Source organism: Schistocerca piceifrons, chromosome 3 (genome assembly GCF_021461385.2).
Source record: "Schistocerca piceifrons isolate TAMUIC-IGC-003096 chromosome 3, iqSchPice1.1, whole genome shotgun sequence".
NCBI lineage: Eukaryota > Metazoa > Arthropoda > Insecta > Orthoptera > Acrididae > Schistocerca > Schistocerca piceifrons.
Window position 1 is genome coordinate 214330174 of NC_060140.1, and position 20285 is coordinate 214350458.

Genomic DNA, 20285 nt, shown 5'->3' on the forward strand with positions numbered 1-20285 from the left:
GGGACCAGCTCAGCATCTGCCTAAAAAGAGCGTGGGAAACCGCCTAAAAACCACACTGAGGCTGGCCGGTGCACTAGCCACGATCGTTAATCCGCCACGTGGACTCGATCCTTTTCTGGCTCTCAACACAGCGTAACAACACTGGCCCTTAAAATGACCCTGACCGAGAGGATAAATGGCAACAGACTAAAACTACCAACAGGCCGAACTTTGGGATTGCACCCCTCCACTATTCTCTACAACTACAAAACCCTGATCAACTCATCCTCTACTACGCAAATGTTACATGGATCTCCGATCCCTCAAATTTCTATAAGCCCCTCCAAATCCTAAAACGTAATGCACTCCGTCTCACTGTCCGCATCCGTTTATCTTCCCCTACATGGATCATCTACCATCTCATCAGATTCATACCCTTCTCACCCGTATCGAACACCCCGCGTTTCCTATAATACATGCGCAAACCAGATTCCAATAACTCAACTGTCTCCCCTCTGATCCTGCTATGCTGCCGCGCCTTCACAAAGACATCCATTCCGTCCCTACGCCTACACACACTCCGTATTCTATCCCAACGCAACCAACTCCTCCTCCCATACAATGAGATCCGTCCCGATATTTATCGCTGCTACCAACTTTAACTCTTCCCTACCTATCCCACTCCACATCAGGACTCCTCTCTCCTTTTCCCCCTCCATCCATCCCTATCACTTTCCTCCTTTAACAGCTACCCTACCCACACACCACACTACTCCTCACCCTCTGTCTTTATCACCACAATTCCTACCTATCATCTCCATAGTTTTCCCTTCCTAATAAATCCCTATCTTATTACCCACACGCTTCAACTCTGTGGAACATATCCTCTCCTCCCATAATACTTTTTGTTGCGTACAACTTCGTATACAATGGTAAAGAGAGGTGGGCTACGAGTGGTGCGGCAACTGTCGCGTAGGAAAGCTGGACAGGACCAGAACTGAATAGTGACCAAATTAACACAATAAACAGATTTACTTAACTTTTATTTATCCAAGTGTGCGTTCAAATGGTTCAAATGGCTCTGAGCAATATGGGACTTAACATCGGAGGTCATCAGTCCCCTAGAACTTAGAACTACTTAAACCTAACTAACCTAAGGACATCACACACATCCGTGCCCGAGGGAGGATTCGAACCTGCGACCGTGACGGTCGCGCGGTTCCAGACTGAAGCGCCTAGAACCGCTAGGCCACTGCGGCCGGCTCCAAGTGTACGAAAACTTGTTACAAATACTGGAGCAAGAATTAGAGTCCAGCTCATACAACAGTAACAAGGAGGAGGCTCTCTGAACTAAGGCACGAACTATGGTGTCAGAGCCGCGACTAGGCGGCGTCGGCGTAGCATCACGTAGTGAAGTGGCTCTGAGCGCGTGGGCCGTCTGGCTGCCGTCGGCCGTCCTACTATATTGCGGCTGCAGAGGACGCTCGTAGTTCGGAGTCGTGGCCTGGCGAGCACGCACCATTGGGTCTGCCTGGCCCGCGAGACCGCCATCGGCGTCTGATGGAAACCTGCAATTCCGCTGCCGACTTAAAGACACCACTTGGTCTCGATACGTGATACCACACTTCTTACCCAGTGCAAGTCCTTCAGATTTTAAGTGAAAGTACAGTGCTCCAGTGTATTTTATCAGAAAAATTTCTCCATTCTGTATTTTTTTATAATACATATACTCTCGTTCTTTAATTGTCCACTTTTGATTTTTAATTTAAATAGAAAAACAGCCCTAATGCTTGTTTCTCATTCTAAATTTTTAATTCGCTTGGCTGAAGAGCGGAGTACTGTGCCGCTGACAACCCACCCCTCCCCCATACTGGACGAGGGAGATGAAATAATAATAAACGAATAAATGATAAATGGTTTTAAACTCAATAGGACTGTCTTCTCTCACTACATGCACGTCCATCTCAACCAGTTTGCGACCAAAGAATGCGAAGGGAACTGCACTCGTTTAACATTTGGAGTCTGATACATAGCGAAAAACCACTGCTCAAAGCGTCACATACAGCTGTACGTCACCAGTGGACCGGACAACACAGAAAGTGGACAGTGGCTGACCGGAGGCGTTTCGCGAAATGTCCTCCTTTCGAAGAATGGCTCTGAGCACTATGGGACTTAACATCGGAGGTCATCAGTCCCCTAGAACTTAGAACTACTTAAACCTAACTAACCTAAGGACAGCACACAACACCCAGCCATCACGAGTCAGAGAAAATCCCTGACCCCGCCGGGAATCGAACCCGGGAACCCGGGCGTGGGAAGCGAGAACGCTACCGCACGACCACGAGATGCGGGCTCCTTTCGAAGAACACGAGGCTCACGTGCTTCGCCAACGTAAAGAGACGTCTAACCCTCACTGTGTGAAGGGCGTACTTCAGGTCGGAGATGGTTCTGTGACATTCGAGGTTTATCCTTTATATCTTGGATTGGGCCCACTCATTCAGGTACCGTCAACCATGATGTCTATACAAACATTTTCGATGACCAAGTGCTACCCTTACTTCGCATATACATGATGAGTATGCGGTGCACCCAGCCACGATGACGACAGTCACGTTCACAGGGCTGCGCCCATACGTTGCTGGTTGGAAGAACTCTCAGGACCCTATTGCAACTCTACCGCCACGCTGAATCACCCGATCTTAATCCCATAGAAAACGTATGGGACTATATGTCATAGTCGTCTATAAGTGGCTTCTGGTGGATGTGACTTGTGGATCCTGTTCCTCGTCGAACTGAGACCATTGTCAATGTTACAGGCGGTGTTGGCGTGCTGGGGGACACTAAGCTCTTTTCCGCTGTGTTTATTTGCAATTAATGTCCAACACTATCTCTTAAGACGACATCCGACACCTCTTTCATCGTCTGCATGAACAACTGCAGCATTAAATTGGTAGCTAAGGATGCCATGCAACCTGTTCCCACACTATCTGATCAAAAGTATGCGGATGCCTATTAGTGGACATTAATAAGGGTGTGTGTCCACCCTTCTCCATTATGAAGGCTTGATCTGTGAATGAGGAGAAATGGCAGCCCATTCTTCCACAAGAGCTTAAGGCAGAGAAGGTAGTTATGTTGAACGCTGGAGTCTCAACAGTAGTCGACTGTCTACCTCATCCTAAAGGCTTTTCATTGGGCTCATGTTGGGATCCTAGGTGTGCCAGTCCATTTCAGAAATCTTATTGTTCACAAACCATTGTCTCACAGATGCTGGTTTATGACAGGGTGCATTGTCACACTGATGTAAACGATCACTGTCTCCCAACTGTGTCTTTCCTGCACGCAGTATGCAATGCTGTAAAATATGTTCGTATCCTTATGTATTTAACGTTTTCCTAAGCACGAAAGACACCTCCATACCACCTTCTCCGTACTTCACTGTTGGCACTACACATGATGGCAGGTAACGTTCTCCAGGCATTCGTCAAACTCAAACCCTTCAATCGGCAAGGGTATAGTGTGATCCTTCACTCGAAATCACTCGTTTCCAGTTGACCGCTGTCCATCGGCGTCGCTCTTTACACCACCTGAACCATAGCTTACCACTGACTACGGAAACATCTGGCTTACGAGTAGCCGCCCACCATTGTACCCCAGTCTTTATAACTCACTGCGCACAGTCACTGTGTTAGCTGGACCGCTTTTAGCACTCTGTAACTCACGAGTGTGTCCTTTCGTTCATTTCATACGATTTGTTATAACCACCCTCCGCAATGCTCGATGACTGCATGAGGTCTGCCTGATAAGGGTTTACCTACAGCTGTGCCTTAGCGTTTGCGCATCATAATCGCATCACCAACAGTTGACTTGAGCTGCTTTAGAAGTGTTGAAATGTCCCTGGCTGACTCGGTAACACAGGTGACTTCCAAGACTAGTCCAAGTTCGAAGTCACTGACGTGTCCGGAACGACTCACTCTGGTGTTACTGCTTCTCCACTAATAACATAATACTCTCCGCCTATTTCTGTATTGGCGGGTCTACCTTTTCGAGAAATCCAGGGGGCAATTTCACATTAAACATGTGTGTCCGGATACATTTAGATAGTAATCTCTTCATGTACAGGTCCACAGCCTCAATGTGCAGTCTAAATCAAGCAACCATTTTAACCAGCAAAATCACAAGTGCTAGCATGCTCCTTGATTGATGCATGTTTCGCGCAGTTTGTAATGGTCACGCGTATGTATGAGAGCTGCTAAACAGATCTGCAAGGGCCAGTAAGCTACCTGTTAGGAGGGGTTTTGCCCACATGACGTGTTGTAAAAGTAGTTGCTGTAAGGTGATTGGTATGTGCAAGCCCATATGTGTAATATTCGACGTGTGTATATGTAGGAACGTGTCTGTCCCGATATACCATCAGTAATTTAACAACAATTGTAATGCGCAAGTGTAATGATATCCTCTAAAATGTCTTACCTTTTTACTGTACTTTTGGTATTATTTGCAGACATTTCATACCTAAGGCCAAAACTAACCAGTAATGTAATTTATATGCATGGTCCATTAAATGAGTAAAACTGGCAGCCTACGGTGGTTAAAATGGTTCCATCTTTGAGATAGTATATGTACATGACCTTATGATAACGATATGTATTAGTACCTGAAGAAAATTTCATTGATGTGGGACCACTACATAAGGGTGTCAATTTTTCATTTTCCACTAATGTATTATCAACAGTAATGGAAATTTATCCTACACGTAACCTAGGATTCATTAGGAATCTTTTCATACGATGGCAGTTTGGCCACGGATACGCTGCCCCGCTTCTGGTCCACAGCGTTTTCAGACCACCGGCAGCCACATTGTTCCCGTCATCGCACACGCGAGATATATTATGTAGGCAGTAAAACTGTTCCACAGACTCCATAAATGTACCCAATAGTTTTGAAGAACATCGTTGTTCTTACAAAGATTCCTATTTCAGTACCCCGAGAACCTCAATACACTTCCGTACTACACCGTCCTGTTACAACCCAAGCAATGCATCTCCAAAGTCCTTCGACGTCTGCCGTGAATCCTGTACTAAAGGACGGCTCTGATATTTAAACAATTAATCGCTAATCCTGCAATCGCATACTGCCTAGTTACTTCCCTTGTTTATGAGCAATATCCGACATTTATCCACATTTAAAGAGAGCTGCCAGTCAGCGCACCAAAGCCGTTCTACATTTCCATATGATCACAGAGCAACAACACTTTTACGTAGACAACGGCACCTAGGTAAATAATGTCAGTGTTTTTGTACTGTAAACATAAACGATCCTACTATGCTTCCTTGTGGCGTACCCGATATTGCTTTCTATTGAACAGTACCGCCCAGTATAAGGTATTCTGTCAGCCAAAAATTCTACGATATAATCCAGAGCCATATCCAGGATTTTGGTCTTGAGGGGGGGGGGGGGTTAGAATTACTATACAGTCTTCAAATTCTCTACAGTGAGCGAAAGTGTTTAAAATCTATTATAATACCAACCGCAATAGCGAGAAAATCTTCGAGACTTAAGTGTGAAAGCTATATTGCAAATACTTACACATATTTTTTAATCAAGAGGAAACAAGTTTAGTTCTGGTAGGAGGGGGTCTGCAGACCCATGGCCGTCCGGCTCCGAGCCCCAACGTTTGCATCTATTTGTGAAGAGGTTTCGGATGATTGTATATACAAGGGCTTGCTGAAAAGTAATGTTCTCAGTATCGGTTGGGGTATTACATGCCATGCGTTTTACTCGGTCGACTTTCTCGTTTCGACTAATGCAGCCTTCTGCTGCTAGAGGGCTTCTAACTGTAGCATGTAACATGGCTGTGTGTAACGTAACTATGTCGGTGCTTGAAGAACAGCGTACTGTAATCGAGTGTCTAACGACAGAGAACTTCGTCCACACATGGAGCAGCCTCTCCTTAGGGATGACAATGCCAGATCACACACGAGCGCTGCGACATCTACAACAGTCCGACGCCTTGGGTTCACCATCATCATTCTCCATACAGTCCCGACTTGCCCTCATCCGATTTTCATCTCCTTTAAAAATTTGAAGAAAACCTTCAAGTCCTTCACTTTGACAGTGCTGAAGCGATGCCAGCAGAGGTGAGGTTGTGGCTCCGTCAACAAAGTCAAACATTCTATAGTAACGGTTAAACAGGTCTGTCGTCGGGAGAAATGTGTACGTCGCGAGGGTGACTACGTAGAGAAATAAATACATAGCAAAGATGTAGAATGCTAATAAAGTGTGTTTTATGTAAAAAGCTTTAAGAGTTTTCGCATAAAAATTCGGTGGCATTACTTTTCAGCACGTCCTCATACGTTATCGGTCAAGACTGAGGTGCAAATTTTCGGAAATTTAGCAAGGCGGATTCGACTCGTTCGCCTGATGAGACGAAAGGCAGGCTGTAGTATCGCGCGCACACAAGGTGCAAATGAGCAGTGAATTGGCGGAGCTGTCATTTGTACTAAGGTGATTCATATGAAATGGTTACCGATGTGATTATTAACTGACTTTAAACACGGAATGACAGTCGGAGCTAGAGGCATGGGACATTCCATTTCGGAAATCGTTAGCGAATTCAATATTCCGAGATCCACAGCGTCAAGAGTTTGCCGAGAATACCAAATTTCGGACAACGCAGTGGCTGAAGGTCTTCACTTAACGACGGAGAGGAGCGGCGTTTGCGTAGAGTTGTCGGTGCTAACAGACAAACAACGCCGCGAAAAATAACCGTAGATACCGATTTGTGACGCACGATGAATGTGAGAAGCATAATGAACGTATCCGTTAGGACAATGCGGAGAAATTTGGCATTAATGGGTTATGGCAGCAGACAAACGAGATGTGTGCCTTTGGTAAGAGCACGATATCGCCTGCAGCGCCTCTCCTGGGCTCGTGGCCATATCGACTGGACCCCAGAGGACTGGAAAACCGTGGCCTGGTTAGAGGAGTTCCGGTTTCCGTGAGAGCTGGTGATAGGGTTAGTGCGAGGCACAGATCCCACGAAGCCACGGATCCAAGCTGTCAACAAGGCGCTGTACAGGTTGGTGGTGGCTCCATAATGGTATGGGCTGTGTTTACATGGAATGGACTGGGTCTTCTGATCAAACTGAACCGATTACTGATTGGAAATGGTTATGTTCAATTAACTGGAGACCATTAGCAGCCATTCATGGACTCCAATGCGCCATAATTGCTTGCGATTGGTTTGAAGGACACCCTGGACAGTTCGAGCGAATGACTTGGCCACACAGATCGCCCACCATGAATCCAATCGAACATTTGTGGGGCGTAATCGAGAGGTCAGTTCACGGTCAAACTCTGTATCAGCAACACTTTCGCAATTATGGCCGGCTATAGGGGCGGCATGGCTCAATATTTCTGCAGGGGACTTGCAATGATTTGTTGAGTCCATGCCACGTCGAGCTGTTGCACTATGGCGGGCAAAAGGATGTCCGACACGATATGAGGAGGTAGGTATCCCATGACTTTTGTCACCTCAGTGTACGCCTACATACATACTCCGCATATCACTTTAATCTGCGTGGTAGCAAGTAGTTAGGTTTATACAATATATGATATGATTTGTTCCAGTTCTGTAGGGAGCGCGTAAAGAATGATTGCTTAAATGCCTCTGTGCGCGCTGTAATCTTGTACTCTCTTAGGCTTCCGCGGCCAGAGTCAGTTGACACAAGAGTTTCCTTGAGCACCGTTTCGCGTCATAATGTAAAAACCTATACTGGAGAAACCAAAGTTTCGGACACACTTACATTGGCTTTCCTCTAGGGCTACTGAAGACCCAGAAGAAGACCTGGTCACCGTGGCATAAACTTTGGTTTCTCCAGTATAGTTATTTATACTAGTCAACTCTCGCCTTCGCGGTCTTCGCACCACTTTCGTATCTTATCGAGAGTTCGCACAGCTTTTTTCGGACAATGACTTACTTGACTTAATTCCTTTGGCCCCTATGGGGACATAGGGCATCCAGGAGAACTCGCCATCCGCCTGTCTTTGGCCATTTGCCTCAATTCTGCCTAGGTCTTGCCAACTCTTTTTGCTTCCCCTTCCACTGTTCTCTTCCATGTGCCCCTTGGTCTTCCTCTCTTCCTAGTTCCCTGGGGATTCCATTTCAATGCTTTTTTTCTCGATGGCTCCATCTGGTTTTCTCAAGGTGTGCCCCAACCAGCCCCACTTTCTCTCTCGTATCTGGTCTTCTATAGGTATCTGGTTTGTTATTCACCAGAGCTCGTCATTACATATTTTTTCTGGCCACCAGATATTCATGATGCGTCGAAGACATCTATTTATGAAGCTTTGTAACTGGGATGTTATCTTTTTATCCATTTTCCAGCTTTCACTGGCGTACAGAAGGACAGCCTTCACATTTATATTAAAAATACAGATTTTTGTTTTGTACGTGCTATTTCTATTTTTCCATATTGGATACAATTGTATGAAGGCAGCATTTGCATTTGTAATGCGATTTTTCACGTCATCTCCAGCTCCACCATCTTCCGCCACTATACTCGTACTACCCAGATACAGGAATGAGTTGACAGTCTCCACCTGCTGCTCACCTATTAACAGTGGCACCTCCATGTTCCCTGAATTTACTCTCATTTCCTTTGTTTTGCCTGTATTTACCTTAAGGCCAGCAGTCTCTGCTTCTTCTTTCAGCAAGTTTAATTTAGCATGCATATCAGTCAGCCTTGGAGCTAATAACACTACGTCGTCTGCAAAATCCAAATCCTCCAGACGTTCGTGGACCCCCACTGGATTCCTCGTCTCCTGCCTGCTGTGACTCTTCTCATAACACAGTCTAGAACAATACTTGATTATAAATATCTGCAACTTCTGCAAAATTTCCGATGTTACTGTTAACATTGTCTGACAGGTCATTAACATACAACATGAACAGCACGGGTCACAACACACTTCCCTGAGGCAAGCCTGTTGTTACTTTTGTGTCTCTCGATGACTCTCCACCCAAGATGACTAAATGCACCCTCCCTACAAAAATAAGCCTCAATCCAGTCACTAATTCTGTTTGATACACCCACTTGACCGACTCTCGTTAATAAACACTGATATCGTACCGATTCAAGTGCTTTTCGGAAATCAAAAAAACAGCTGCATTCGCCTGATTGCCTTGTCCATGGCTTTCATGATATCGTGTGACAGAAGTGGGAGTTGATTTTCACATGACGGATGTTATCGGAATCCATGCTAGCTGGAATGAAGGAAGTAATTCTGTTCTGAGATACCTGCATGTACTATTTTCGTTACACCTAGTGTCAAAAAGCTGAGCCGTTGCGTTCGTGAATCAGTGTTCATTATTTGATAGCTTCTTTTGCGGCAGGAATGTAGAAAGTTCGAGTTTAAAATATCCTCTACAGTCCTATAAAATACAGACGTCAGTGATACAGGTTTCCATTTCTAAGTGTCCATTATTTTGCCAGCTACAGCTTCATCAAACCAATCTTCCGACTGAAAACAACAACTACAACAACAGAAAGTGGCGAGACCTGCGCTCTTTTCTGGTCACGCGGAATAGGACGTTGGGCGGGAAATTCTCGATAAATGTAGGAGGGTCTGGTTCCGCAGCGAATTCAGTGCATTACTGCCTCTCTACAGGGTGCTAACGCAGTCTCTGCCCCCTCCGTCTCATTTCTCTGCACCACATATATGCATTTCTTCTCACCACGCAACACAGGACACTGAAGTGATATGCTAGTACTCACCGATACAGGATACAAGTGTTTCGAAAGCGGGTACAGAAGGTTTAATCTGGTTGCCAGCAGGACATTGCTGAAGCAGGTGGTTGAGGTGTTCCCGTGTGAGAGAGGTTTACACATCATCGAAATGGGGCCCCAAGTACGTCTGCCATAGTCTATAATTAGAAAATGATACCAGAACCTTCTGATAACAGCTTCTTTGGGAACAGTATACCGTAAGCAACCTGTACCTTTAGCGAGATGATTACTTCCGAATGGTTTAAGAAACCCCCGCCCGCTAGGCCACCTGACATTAATCCTATCGAGCAGGTTTTGAACGTAACCGAGACGTGTGCGACGTGGATCAATCTTTGGTTGTGAGTGGCAGAAGAGCGACAATGAAAGAGGATAGCGCACCTACACAACTCTGAGTCCACGCTACGACGCATTGCCGTCATCTTCGAGCGAAGGAGGGGTGCTACACGGTTCTAAGTTGGTGTGTGTCATTTAGCTATTATCTGGCGTTTAATGTCTGAAGTTGCGACGGTGTCGCTACAAGTACTGTCTCCTAGTTGCCACCACAGAGTTCCACTCTTGGGAAAAAGAAATCTATTTTAACGTCTTTATCATGGGCATCCGCCCCCAAGTTGTGGGTCAAGCCTCTAAAACTGCAATTTTATGCAGCAACTAGCGACCCGCCCCAGTTTCGCCCAGGCAGTCTCAGCCATCACGCGTGTACAGACAAACGCGGTGGGAGGACTTTATAATATGTATGGACTACTAAGACCATGGTACTGTCTCTTTGGGAAAAGCCACGTATTGCTGCTATTGGCTAAATTAGAGGGTCAGCGGAATCACAGAAAATCATTTCCAGAAATGTATGAAAGATTCCGAAGTGAACAAAAATGCTGCTGCAAATTTCAGGGGACGGAGGGAGGGCACAAGAGGCCGCCTCGCAGACGAATTTCATTTATAGTACAGATCTGTAAAGTGCACGTAAACGCGTCAAATATCTGTCCTTAAATTTAAATAGGGCCGTAGTTTTATAACTCTTTAAAATAAACTGAAAATTTTCCATTGCAGTAAATGGTTTAAAAGTTGCCGTAGCTCGAAAGTACCGATTTCATAGAAATACATTTTTTCACCACGACAACGGATCATTCCGAAATTTAAAGAACGTCCGAATTTCTGTATCGCATTACTTATGCTGTATGTATAAACTTCGGGAAACAGTATTTTTGTTAATACGTAACTATTGAGAAATATGAAAATTAAAGTCTGCATCTACAACAAAAATCTCGTAAAAATTCTGAAATTAGCTTGTGGTATAGATCTCTATACAGACTCTAGGAATGTAACAAATTGTTCTTAATTTTAATTAGTACACACACATATACATTACTAATACTTATTTATGGTTGTACCGCAGTGCTTGAAAAAAAAAAAGTATTTCCATTACTTTAACCATCCCAGGGGTATTTTTTTATTAATTTAGACGTCTTAAAACGTGATTTTAAGCTTTTTTCGTTAGAGGTACCGACCGGTACGTCGTACCGTCTCAAATCAAGCACTGTTCGCACCACGCAGCGTCTGGCAATGTGCTTTTTGTTTATGACTCCGTATCTCCTGAACTGTGTGTCGTATAATGATATAATTCTGTAAATACATTCAGCGGCATGTGTGGATACTGTCTGCACAATGTGTTGCGAATGCAATTAGCAGCAACGAAGTAATAAATTTAAACGTCACGCACGATGTGGCAGTTTTTCGGGCATCTCATTGTTTATGAGGTCATATCTCCTGAACCATGTGTCGTACAATGACATAATTTTGCGATTCCATTCAGTGTTATACGAGTATACTGTCTGCAAATTTTTTCGTGAATACCGTTAGTAGAAAAGGAGTAATAAATTATAGCGTCATGCGGTACTTTTATTGTAGAATAACCAATAAATTTTCCTTTCATCATTTTGTAGGGGACTGTCAGCGAGAAAAAAAAATCGAAAAGTTTGAAATTATATGTGATATTCGTTACAAGTCACTAAGTACTCTCTGGTGGTTTTTACCGCCGTAGCGAACGTCGCCTAACAGGTATATGTGTACCTGCTTGAAACCGGTCCAATGGTTTACGCTTTTATAGTATGTATGATACGCACACGAAATTTTTCCTTCAGGAATAATTTGAGGAATGGCAGGAACAGAACACTGCTTTGAGCAGCAGAAGTGGTAACGCACTGGGAGCAGTCAGGCATCCATTCATGTACTGCCAGCGAGAGCAATCCCGGACGCTCGCTGCTGCCTAATTTAAGTCAAATACTTGTATAAACAAAACAGTTTCTGAGGCTTCCCAGATGTACATCTCAGCAGATAATTCGTTATTCCCCACAATATTTCAGAGACTCACCTACTAGTAATTTCTGTCAGGTTTATGTTCCAATCAAAATGTACAGTAATTACGAAAGACTCCGCATTTGGTTGAATGCCGATGAAATTTCCCATGTGCGTCTATTCTCTGATAACAATTTTCCGATTCTCAAACGGAGTGGAATAATTATTTTCACAATTTTACGTTTAGTTTCTGTTGCCTCTGTCAAACACATGCGAAGAACTTGACTTTTTAAAAGACTCAATTCATTCAGCATTTTATTTCTCTAAGCTTCTGTCCGTGAACGAGCAGTTTTAAGCGACATACTACTGACAGATCCTTTCGCCAACATTATTCGGTATTTGATAACACTATTTGCAGAAAGTAACGTCTGGTGTGACTACATCCTAGCAGAAATTTCAAATGTGTGAAAGATGCTACGTAACACATTTTCCTTTCAAAAGATGTGGACACCTTAAAGCCTGTCAGTCTCTTGTGAGATGTTCCAACGCTGCACCTTGAAACGTATCGACAAACGGCATCCTCCCCAACAAGAGATTTCTCTCTCTCCAAAATGGTTAACTCTCAGATCTAGAGTCAACAGGCATAATGTTCAAATGTGTGTGAAAACTTATGGGACTTAACTGCTAAGGTCATCATTCCCTAAGCTTACACACTACTTAACATGAATTATCCTAAACACACACACACACACACACACACACACACACACACACACACACACACACACGCGCCCGAGGGAGGACTCGAACCTCCGCCGGGACCAGCCGCACAGTCCATGACTGCAGCGCCTAGGCCGCGCGGCTAACCCCGCGCGGCAAATCGCTCTTGTTAATATATACGACGATCCTCTAAAAAAGTGTTCGAAACCAAATTTGGTTGGCATCTGTAATATAACTATCTTAAGACGATCGCAAACTTCTTAATTATTAAGAACCATCAATTGCTCAGTAACCATTGTTATGGAGGCGTAGGCAACTGGTGAATGTTATATAGTAATAAACCTGGAAACGCCTCTACCGCCAACATGATCACATGTTCTTCATGTGATTGCGACCGTAAGATGATGTTCATCGCAAAATTTTCGCCTGCCACAGATTATAGATGATGTTAAAAAACTACGAAACTAATACAGCGTCTGATAAGTTTCGAAAATGGTTTACCAAAAATGTAGCTTTTTAGCTGCTTAAGACAAAAGTGTATAAGCTCCTATACCACTTTATAAAAGAGCGTCAAACTAATATAGGAAACAAGAATTTTTTACATTTTAATATAATAAATATGTTAATTTGCTTAAATCCTTTACTTAAGTCCGCTTTAATTGGATGTAACAGATAATTTTTTTAAAGTTTCTGGGGCTGCCTGTATGGATGTTACCTGCAAACAATTACTAAATTACATAGAAATGAAATATTACTGCTAACTTGTTAGCTGTTTAACAACGCATCTAGTAATTCTCTTCGGTACATTGGGGGGCAGTGAAATTCTAGCTTAGCAAGACGCATCACATTCTTATTTTCTTGCGGCCTATATTTGGTGTCAGGACGGGAAAAATAACGAGAAATAGTGACTGGTGAGCTATGATTTTAACTAATGATCATCAAACCAACCGCAGCAGCAGCAGAGCCAGACCAGCCACAAATAATTTGACATTGGTTTTTCCAACATTTTTATCATGTTTTCTTTCAATCTGTTAGACGACTGGAAATTTAATCTCTCCCACGAAAAAGAAAATTTCTGGGCTGAACATTTAAAATATATGTCTAAACTGCGCTGCGACGCGAAGGTGCAGACTAAATCAGAACAACCATCTAATAGCTGAATTACGGTGTGATATAACTAGGCATTTTCTGCTGCTAAAATTTCACACACACACACACACACACACACACACACACACACAGAGAGAGAGAGAGAGAGAGAGAGAGAGAGAGAGAGAGAGGAGGGGGGGGGAGAGAGAGAGAGAGAGAGAGAGAGAGAGAGAGAGAGAGAGAGAGAGAGAGAGTGTTGCTGCTCTGCGATCATTAACCTCTTGCATAAATTAAATACGAAATGTCGTCAAAATGTTATGCAATTAACTTAGATAATTTAAGAAATTTACCAATGATCTGGCAAGTAATTTTCTGTGTCGCGAGAGTAAAAGTTTGTGTGTGGTGTCGAATGCAATCGTTAAAAATTATCTAGTGGTACCGTTCAACCTTCAATTACAATTTTGTTAGGCTCTCTTACTCTGACACGTAAACGAATTTTTACTGTGGAGTATTCAGTCTTTTTTTTTGCCGCAACGAGCAAAAAACTACGAATAACGAAGTGCTGCCTCTCACATATTACAGGTTACTCATTTGTCACCTACGCTATCCCCTCCCCTCCGCCAAACTCAAGCGCGCTTTGGTTTAAATGGACGTGCGTCTGGAAGGCTTTCAACTCTTTTAAATTGAAGAGTATTCCACAATGACACTACCTGAATACATATAACTGTGAAACATATACAATGAAATGAATTGTGTAAACTGTCATTTAACTAAAGCGTTGCTGACTAAAACACCACAGGCTGTTTATACTTCGAAGTCTCATGCGTTCAAGCGATCAGGGGTGTTTCTACACTTTGAGTCTACTATTCATTTGTTCGTTATTGTAGTTACGCTGTTTCCACGACAACCAGTGTGCGCATCGACGTGTTCTCAACGAAGAAGTTATATGTTTAACATCATGTAGCATCAGTAGAAGCCTATTGGAAAGATGTGAAAAAGCAAACGATGGTCTCAGCAAAGTGTTTACTCACTTCTATGTTAATGTCTACAGAAAAGCCTTTAACAATACTGGAATGCATATCTGTGGAAGAATTAATGGTATGTAATCTCTTTCACAAAATTTTTTTTAATATCAACTATACCGATCGTTCGCGTTATTAATGTTTATAATGCAACAAAGCAAGTAAAATATCAGAGTCGTTAACGTCTTCTGCCATGAAAGAAAATACAAATGCGGCCAGTATTTACATGACAATACGACATTCGAATGACTGTAATTTAAATGCTGTTTCAGCACACACAATTAGTGAAACAAGTCATACGAATGAACAGTTTAATAAAACGGGGGATAGCTTTGACAATCCGAAAGCGTCTTGCTCATTTGAATTAAGTGTGTCTGTCTATATTTCTGGGTTACTAGAAGAAGCAAGTGATCGGAAACTGCTGCAGCTGCGTCATTATATCGCTTATTACTTACCTCTGACAGGGAAAGGTTTCGTCTGTATTGTCTCCGTTGGTGGCGGTATGCTTTTTCTAGTTTCTGGTGACATGGAATAACTTTCAGGGTATAACCTTACCCCTTTCTCTTTAAAATAATCGCACACGCAAACTGACCCACTCAGATCCATTATAACCTCATGTTTAGCTTGACACAAGTCGCACCACCCGCAATTCGCCAATCACTAACGCGAGAGGCGGAGTTTGCCACGGCTTTTGAGCCAATTGAAAACAGACTTCTCCAACTCCCGTCATGCAGCGGATTTCAGATAGAGAAGCGATGTCCAGTGTAGCCAACTACTAAAAGTCACCAACATGACACATGTTAGCGGGCAAGAAACAGTGTACACGGTTACTGAATTAGTACGTGGGGACAGCCGTGCAATAGCGTTGTAGTCTAGCGACTAACTAAAAGTGAGGTTACTTAACATGCCAGAAAACTTCATTTGTTTACATATTGGAATGTACGAAGACATGTAATTAAGTACTAGGATTATTTATCCCACGCATTAGTGATTTGACCAGTCGGTACCTCACCGGCAATATCCCAAATAGTACGTGTGTTATATGATACAGAAGGCGCAATCGCATCACTGAGTTAATAGTACGACTAAAAACACACAGCCACGACTATCTTCATTTACTTTGTATCCGTGTGGAATGCTCGCTTTTCTACCCATATAATGAATAATACTTCATTCGCCGAACGCATAATAAGTAACAGCTTGTCACTTTTCGGTGATGACGTTAGGTTATTAATCGAAAAAAAAAACAACATTAGATCCAAATTATATTACCGAATTGGAAAGGTTTGAGGTGGCGCATTAAACCGGTTTCCTCAACCGAATGTGCTGCAGATATGGCGATGTGCTTTCCAGTCCTCACATAAATATAACTATTACGTCTTATTAACGATTTGTGCATAATTACTGACATCTATAATGATAGTTTTATTACAAAATGGTAGTGGATGGCTTGTATTTTGTAATTGTCTAAGTCTATAGATTAGTTTTCTTTATTTTGCTGCATTTTTCTATCAGTTGTATCACTTGCAAATTTCCCTAAGTATACTAACTTTTGAGGATGAAAATAAGCTTACCTTTTTAATTCAGTGTAGGATTTTTTTAAATTACCACTGTGTTGTGATCTCTCTCTCTCTCTCTCTCTCTCTCTCTCTCTCTCTCTGACACACACACACACACACACACACACACACAGAGAGAGAGAGAGAGAGAGAGAGAGAGAGAGAGAGAGAGACGCAATGCTGATTTTTTTTCCCTGGTGCCATTAAAAATTAAAACAGTTTAAAAAACTTAAGGACTAGGGCAGAATATAAAGAAAGTAATAAGTAAGGAAAATGCAGTAAGACAATACACTGCATGAAAAAGAATGTTGTAATGGGCTCTTATTTATGAGTAGCGAGATGTTTTCGTACACGATGGAAGCAAACTTAGTGTTCCAATTAAGCTAAAAACTCTGTCCTGCTGATTAAATTATCCATTAGTCTTGAAATGCAGGTGTCTTATAGTTGTCCCACATTCGTATGGTATATGGTTTTTATTTTATTTTATTTTTTTCTTGGGGGGGGGGGGGGGGGGGACTGTAGATGACATTTTGCTGTTATCTGTGGGGAAAGATAATATAGAGCTTTGAGAAATGGGTGTGTACTATATACTGTGGTATGTCATATATTTAACAAACTGTAAGAATCAGTCTCTCTTCCTCATCCTGTCCAATAAGTCTCCCCTGACAGGTTCTGGACAACTTTTCCGAAACTGTACCACTTTTCCTAAACTTCTCCAGTCCTTTTTCTTCACCCTCTTCCTTCCCCTTCAAACCTTGTGCCGGAAGGAACCAATGGCTCAGAGGACTTGCATAAGTTAAATCTTTTCTTTGTGTGTGTGCTCTCCTGCTGCTGCTTGGTGAGTAGATTTTTTGATCAATCCAATTACATTAAACTATGAGAACTGTTAAATTTGTGAAGAAAAATGTTACATGTGGCTGAAGCAGCCATGGATTGACACTGCACTTTGCCTCACTTTTGAGCATGAAATTTTGGTGCAGGTAATGGATTTTTGGGCAGGAACAAAGATTTTAGCTGAAGTAAAACATGGGATCCAGCACTCATTTTTCTTAAATCGTGTCGGAACACACGTCAATGTCCCATTGCTCATAAGAGCCTAATATAAGACACTAAGTAAAGGGTACTGTCTTACAATGTTTTCCTTTCTTATATTTTTTAACTTTTGGCTTAGCTTTTCTATTTTTTTATTTATATCAGCTGTTTTATTGTTTAACAATTCCAGGAAACAAATGCTAGGGCAGCACTTTGGCATGTACTAGCACTCAGCGTGTACCATGCAGTTTGGTTGGACTCCAAACAGTGGACAATGAAATCTGCTCTTGGCACCTGATGAAAGCAGCTAGAGAATCCAAGTTGTCAAAATATCACGCAAACAGAGAAGCAACTTGACCACAAACACAAGATTTGTGAAGTAGTAATGATGTGGTTGACAAGTACTATTTAAAAAAATTTCCTACCAATTTCAACTTATGATACAGAGTGTATAATTTTAGTGTTGATACATTACCGTAGACAACAAAATTCACCTGAATATTATGCATAAATATTTGGATAGCCCATAATTTCAACAAAAGATTTTTTTAGCCTTGTACAACAAAGATACCCGAGATGTTGCCTGGAGCAAAATGATGTGTAAACTAGAATATTATGGATATGGAGCAAAACGTAACAATTCTATTCCAAAGTAGACAGTAACTTGGATAGCTGTTTCACACTTGTTTGGCCGCTACTTACAGTGCCAAAAACAGATTTCTAGCCCTAGTAAATGGTTCAAAATAACGCATGGGTTTCTGGAGTTCGACATTTAAATGAAGATGATCTGTTAAAATTTACTGTCGAGGACATTACAAACATCTTGTTTATACTTACATCTTTATTTCCATTAGTGAAGAGCCACAACAAAAAATAATTTTAATTTTTCAATTCTGGGATATCAGCTCTATAAAATACTCCATTGTGGTAAAAGTCAACATCAGCGAACACTAATTTCATATATCTCCTACAATGAGCCTAATAACTTTCCTTAATCATGAAGAATGTGCAGGATACATTTTTATTGCAAAATTAAGTAACTTTTCTGATATGTAATACTCTGCAACCGATAAGTCTATTTTGTTGTCTATGACTTCAACAATTTCATTTTGTTTCCAGTTCCTATTTAAAACTTAAGACTGCTTATATGGATGATGAGTCTTCTGGAACATGAGTGTGATTGGGGTTTTTTCATGTAATTACAACTTATACTTCTTACAATACTGCTGACTGATGATTCACATGAAAATTCATTGTTATCAAAACTCATCCAATCCAACCAAAGTGTTAAAGATTGTTGACTCAATATAGAGCGAGATTAATACTTTTTCTTCAGCAAAATGTCAATAAGTGCAGCTTTTAACCAAAAATATTTAAGCTAAAGCAATATATGTAAACACCACACTCAAACACGTTATATATGAAAGCTCTTTGTTCTCCTTTATTAAGTTTCCAGCATTTGTGGAAAGTATGGTAAGCTTTTGGTTATTACTTCATGTTACGTCCCACAGATGGCATACTGGCAGTATCGGTATATTTTTTGGAACAGCTTTCGCGTGATAGACATGACACATTAGAGTTTCTCTAAATATTAAACAGTAACAATTAAATAATAATTACAGAAAATGCAGTATGTTCACTGTCTGAGAAAGCTGTCTGCAGGTATTACGCACAGATTTTTTTTGATTCCATGGAGAGGGAAGATTCTAAATGACTACTACGAATTATATGAAGTAAACAATATGTGGTGACACTCAAAATTACACTGTATGGCCGTTGAACTTAAAGCGCATAGATGAAGGAAGAGTTACCAATCAGTTATTTCTCATTCTTAGATATGTAATTATGCCCCTCTATACCTTGATACTCTCCCACAAAAAACTGTCCTTCTCCCAAAGTTAAATGTTACACTGCCATGGGGTGTACATAAAGTCCGGGAACAGTTTCAATTATTTATTGCAGAAGAACTAAACACTGTACAGATGTCATACATATTACATTTTGAAGAAAAACTCTGAAAGTTTTCTTTTTCACAAACATTCGATTTGTGAACCACAAGTGACCCAGCAGTTGTCATTACAGTACTCTAATTCATGCTATACCCGTTCCAGCATGGCATTATCGACTGTGGCAGCCGCTTTCCTTATCCTCTCCCGGAGCTCTGCTACGTCAATCTGTAGACGTGGTACATACACCAGATCTTTAATGTGTCCCCAAAGGAAAGAGTCACACGGAGTGAGATCTAGTGATTGGGGAGACCATTTCATGAAACAGCTGTCCCCTTCTGTAGCATGGCAGCCGCAAAGTGTTACCAGACTTTATGTACACCCTGTGTGACGCGCGCGCGCGCTCACACACACACACACACACACACACACACACACACACACACACACCATTGGTGATAATTGACAAATAGATCTGACAGTCCTCACATAACAACATTACAGTGAGTGAATCACATAGGGAACTCAAATTAGAATAATTACAGCATGCACAGAGCCACTCAATCTTCCATCCTGTGCTCCATGTGCGAAAAACAGGAGGAAACCATAAAAATTGGTACAATGGGATGTATCCTGTGCCATGCACTTCACTGTGGTTAGAAAAATATGGATGGAGATGTAGAATACTCCAACTGTTGATAAGGTTTTGAACTTTTATGTAATAAGAACCGTATCACAGGCTTAAAATGAGGAAAAAAATTCATAATACTGATGTGTCATCTTTCCATTTCAATCATACAAATCTAAAATTCTTATTTATTCAGCGATTCCATAGGATCTTACACCTTTATTACTGTATTT

At 41.9% G+C, this 20285-nt stretch overlaps 1 protein-coding gene across 2 annotated transcripts in view; it reads right to left on the bottom strand.

The window, feature by feature from the left end:
* LOC124789885 (6-phosphofructo-2-kinase/fructose-2,6-bisphosphatase 2) overlaps positions 1–15571 on the bottom strand; it is a 372196-nt gene extending 356625 nt beyond the window's left edge. For both annotated transcript variants that reach the window (XM_047257403.1, XM_047257405.1), the window contains exon 1: positions 15343–15571. In XM_047257403.1, the coding sequence (XP_047113359.1) occupies positions 15343–15493 (151 nt within the window). In that variant the 5' untranslated portion in view covers positions 15494–15571. The remainder of the gene's footprint in view (positions 1–15342) is intronic.
* Between the last annotated feature and the right edge of the window lie 4714 nt (positions 15572–20285).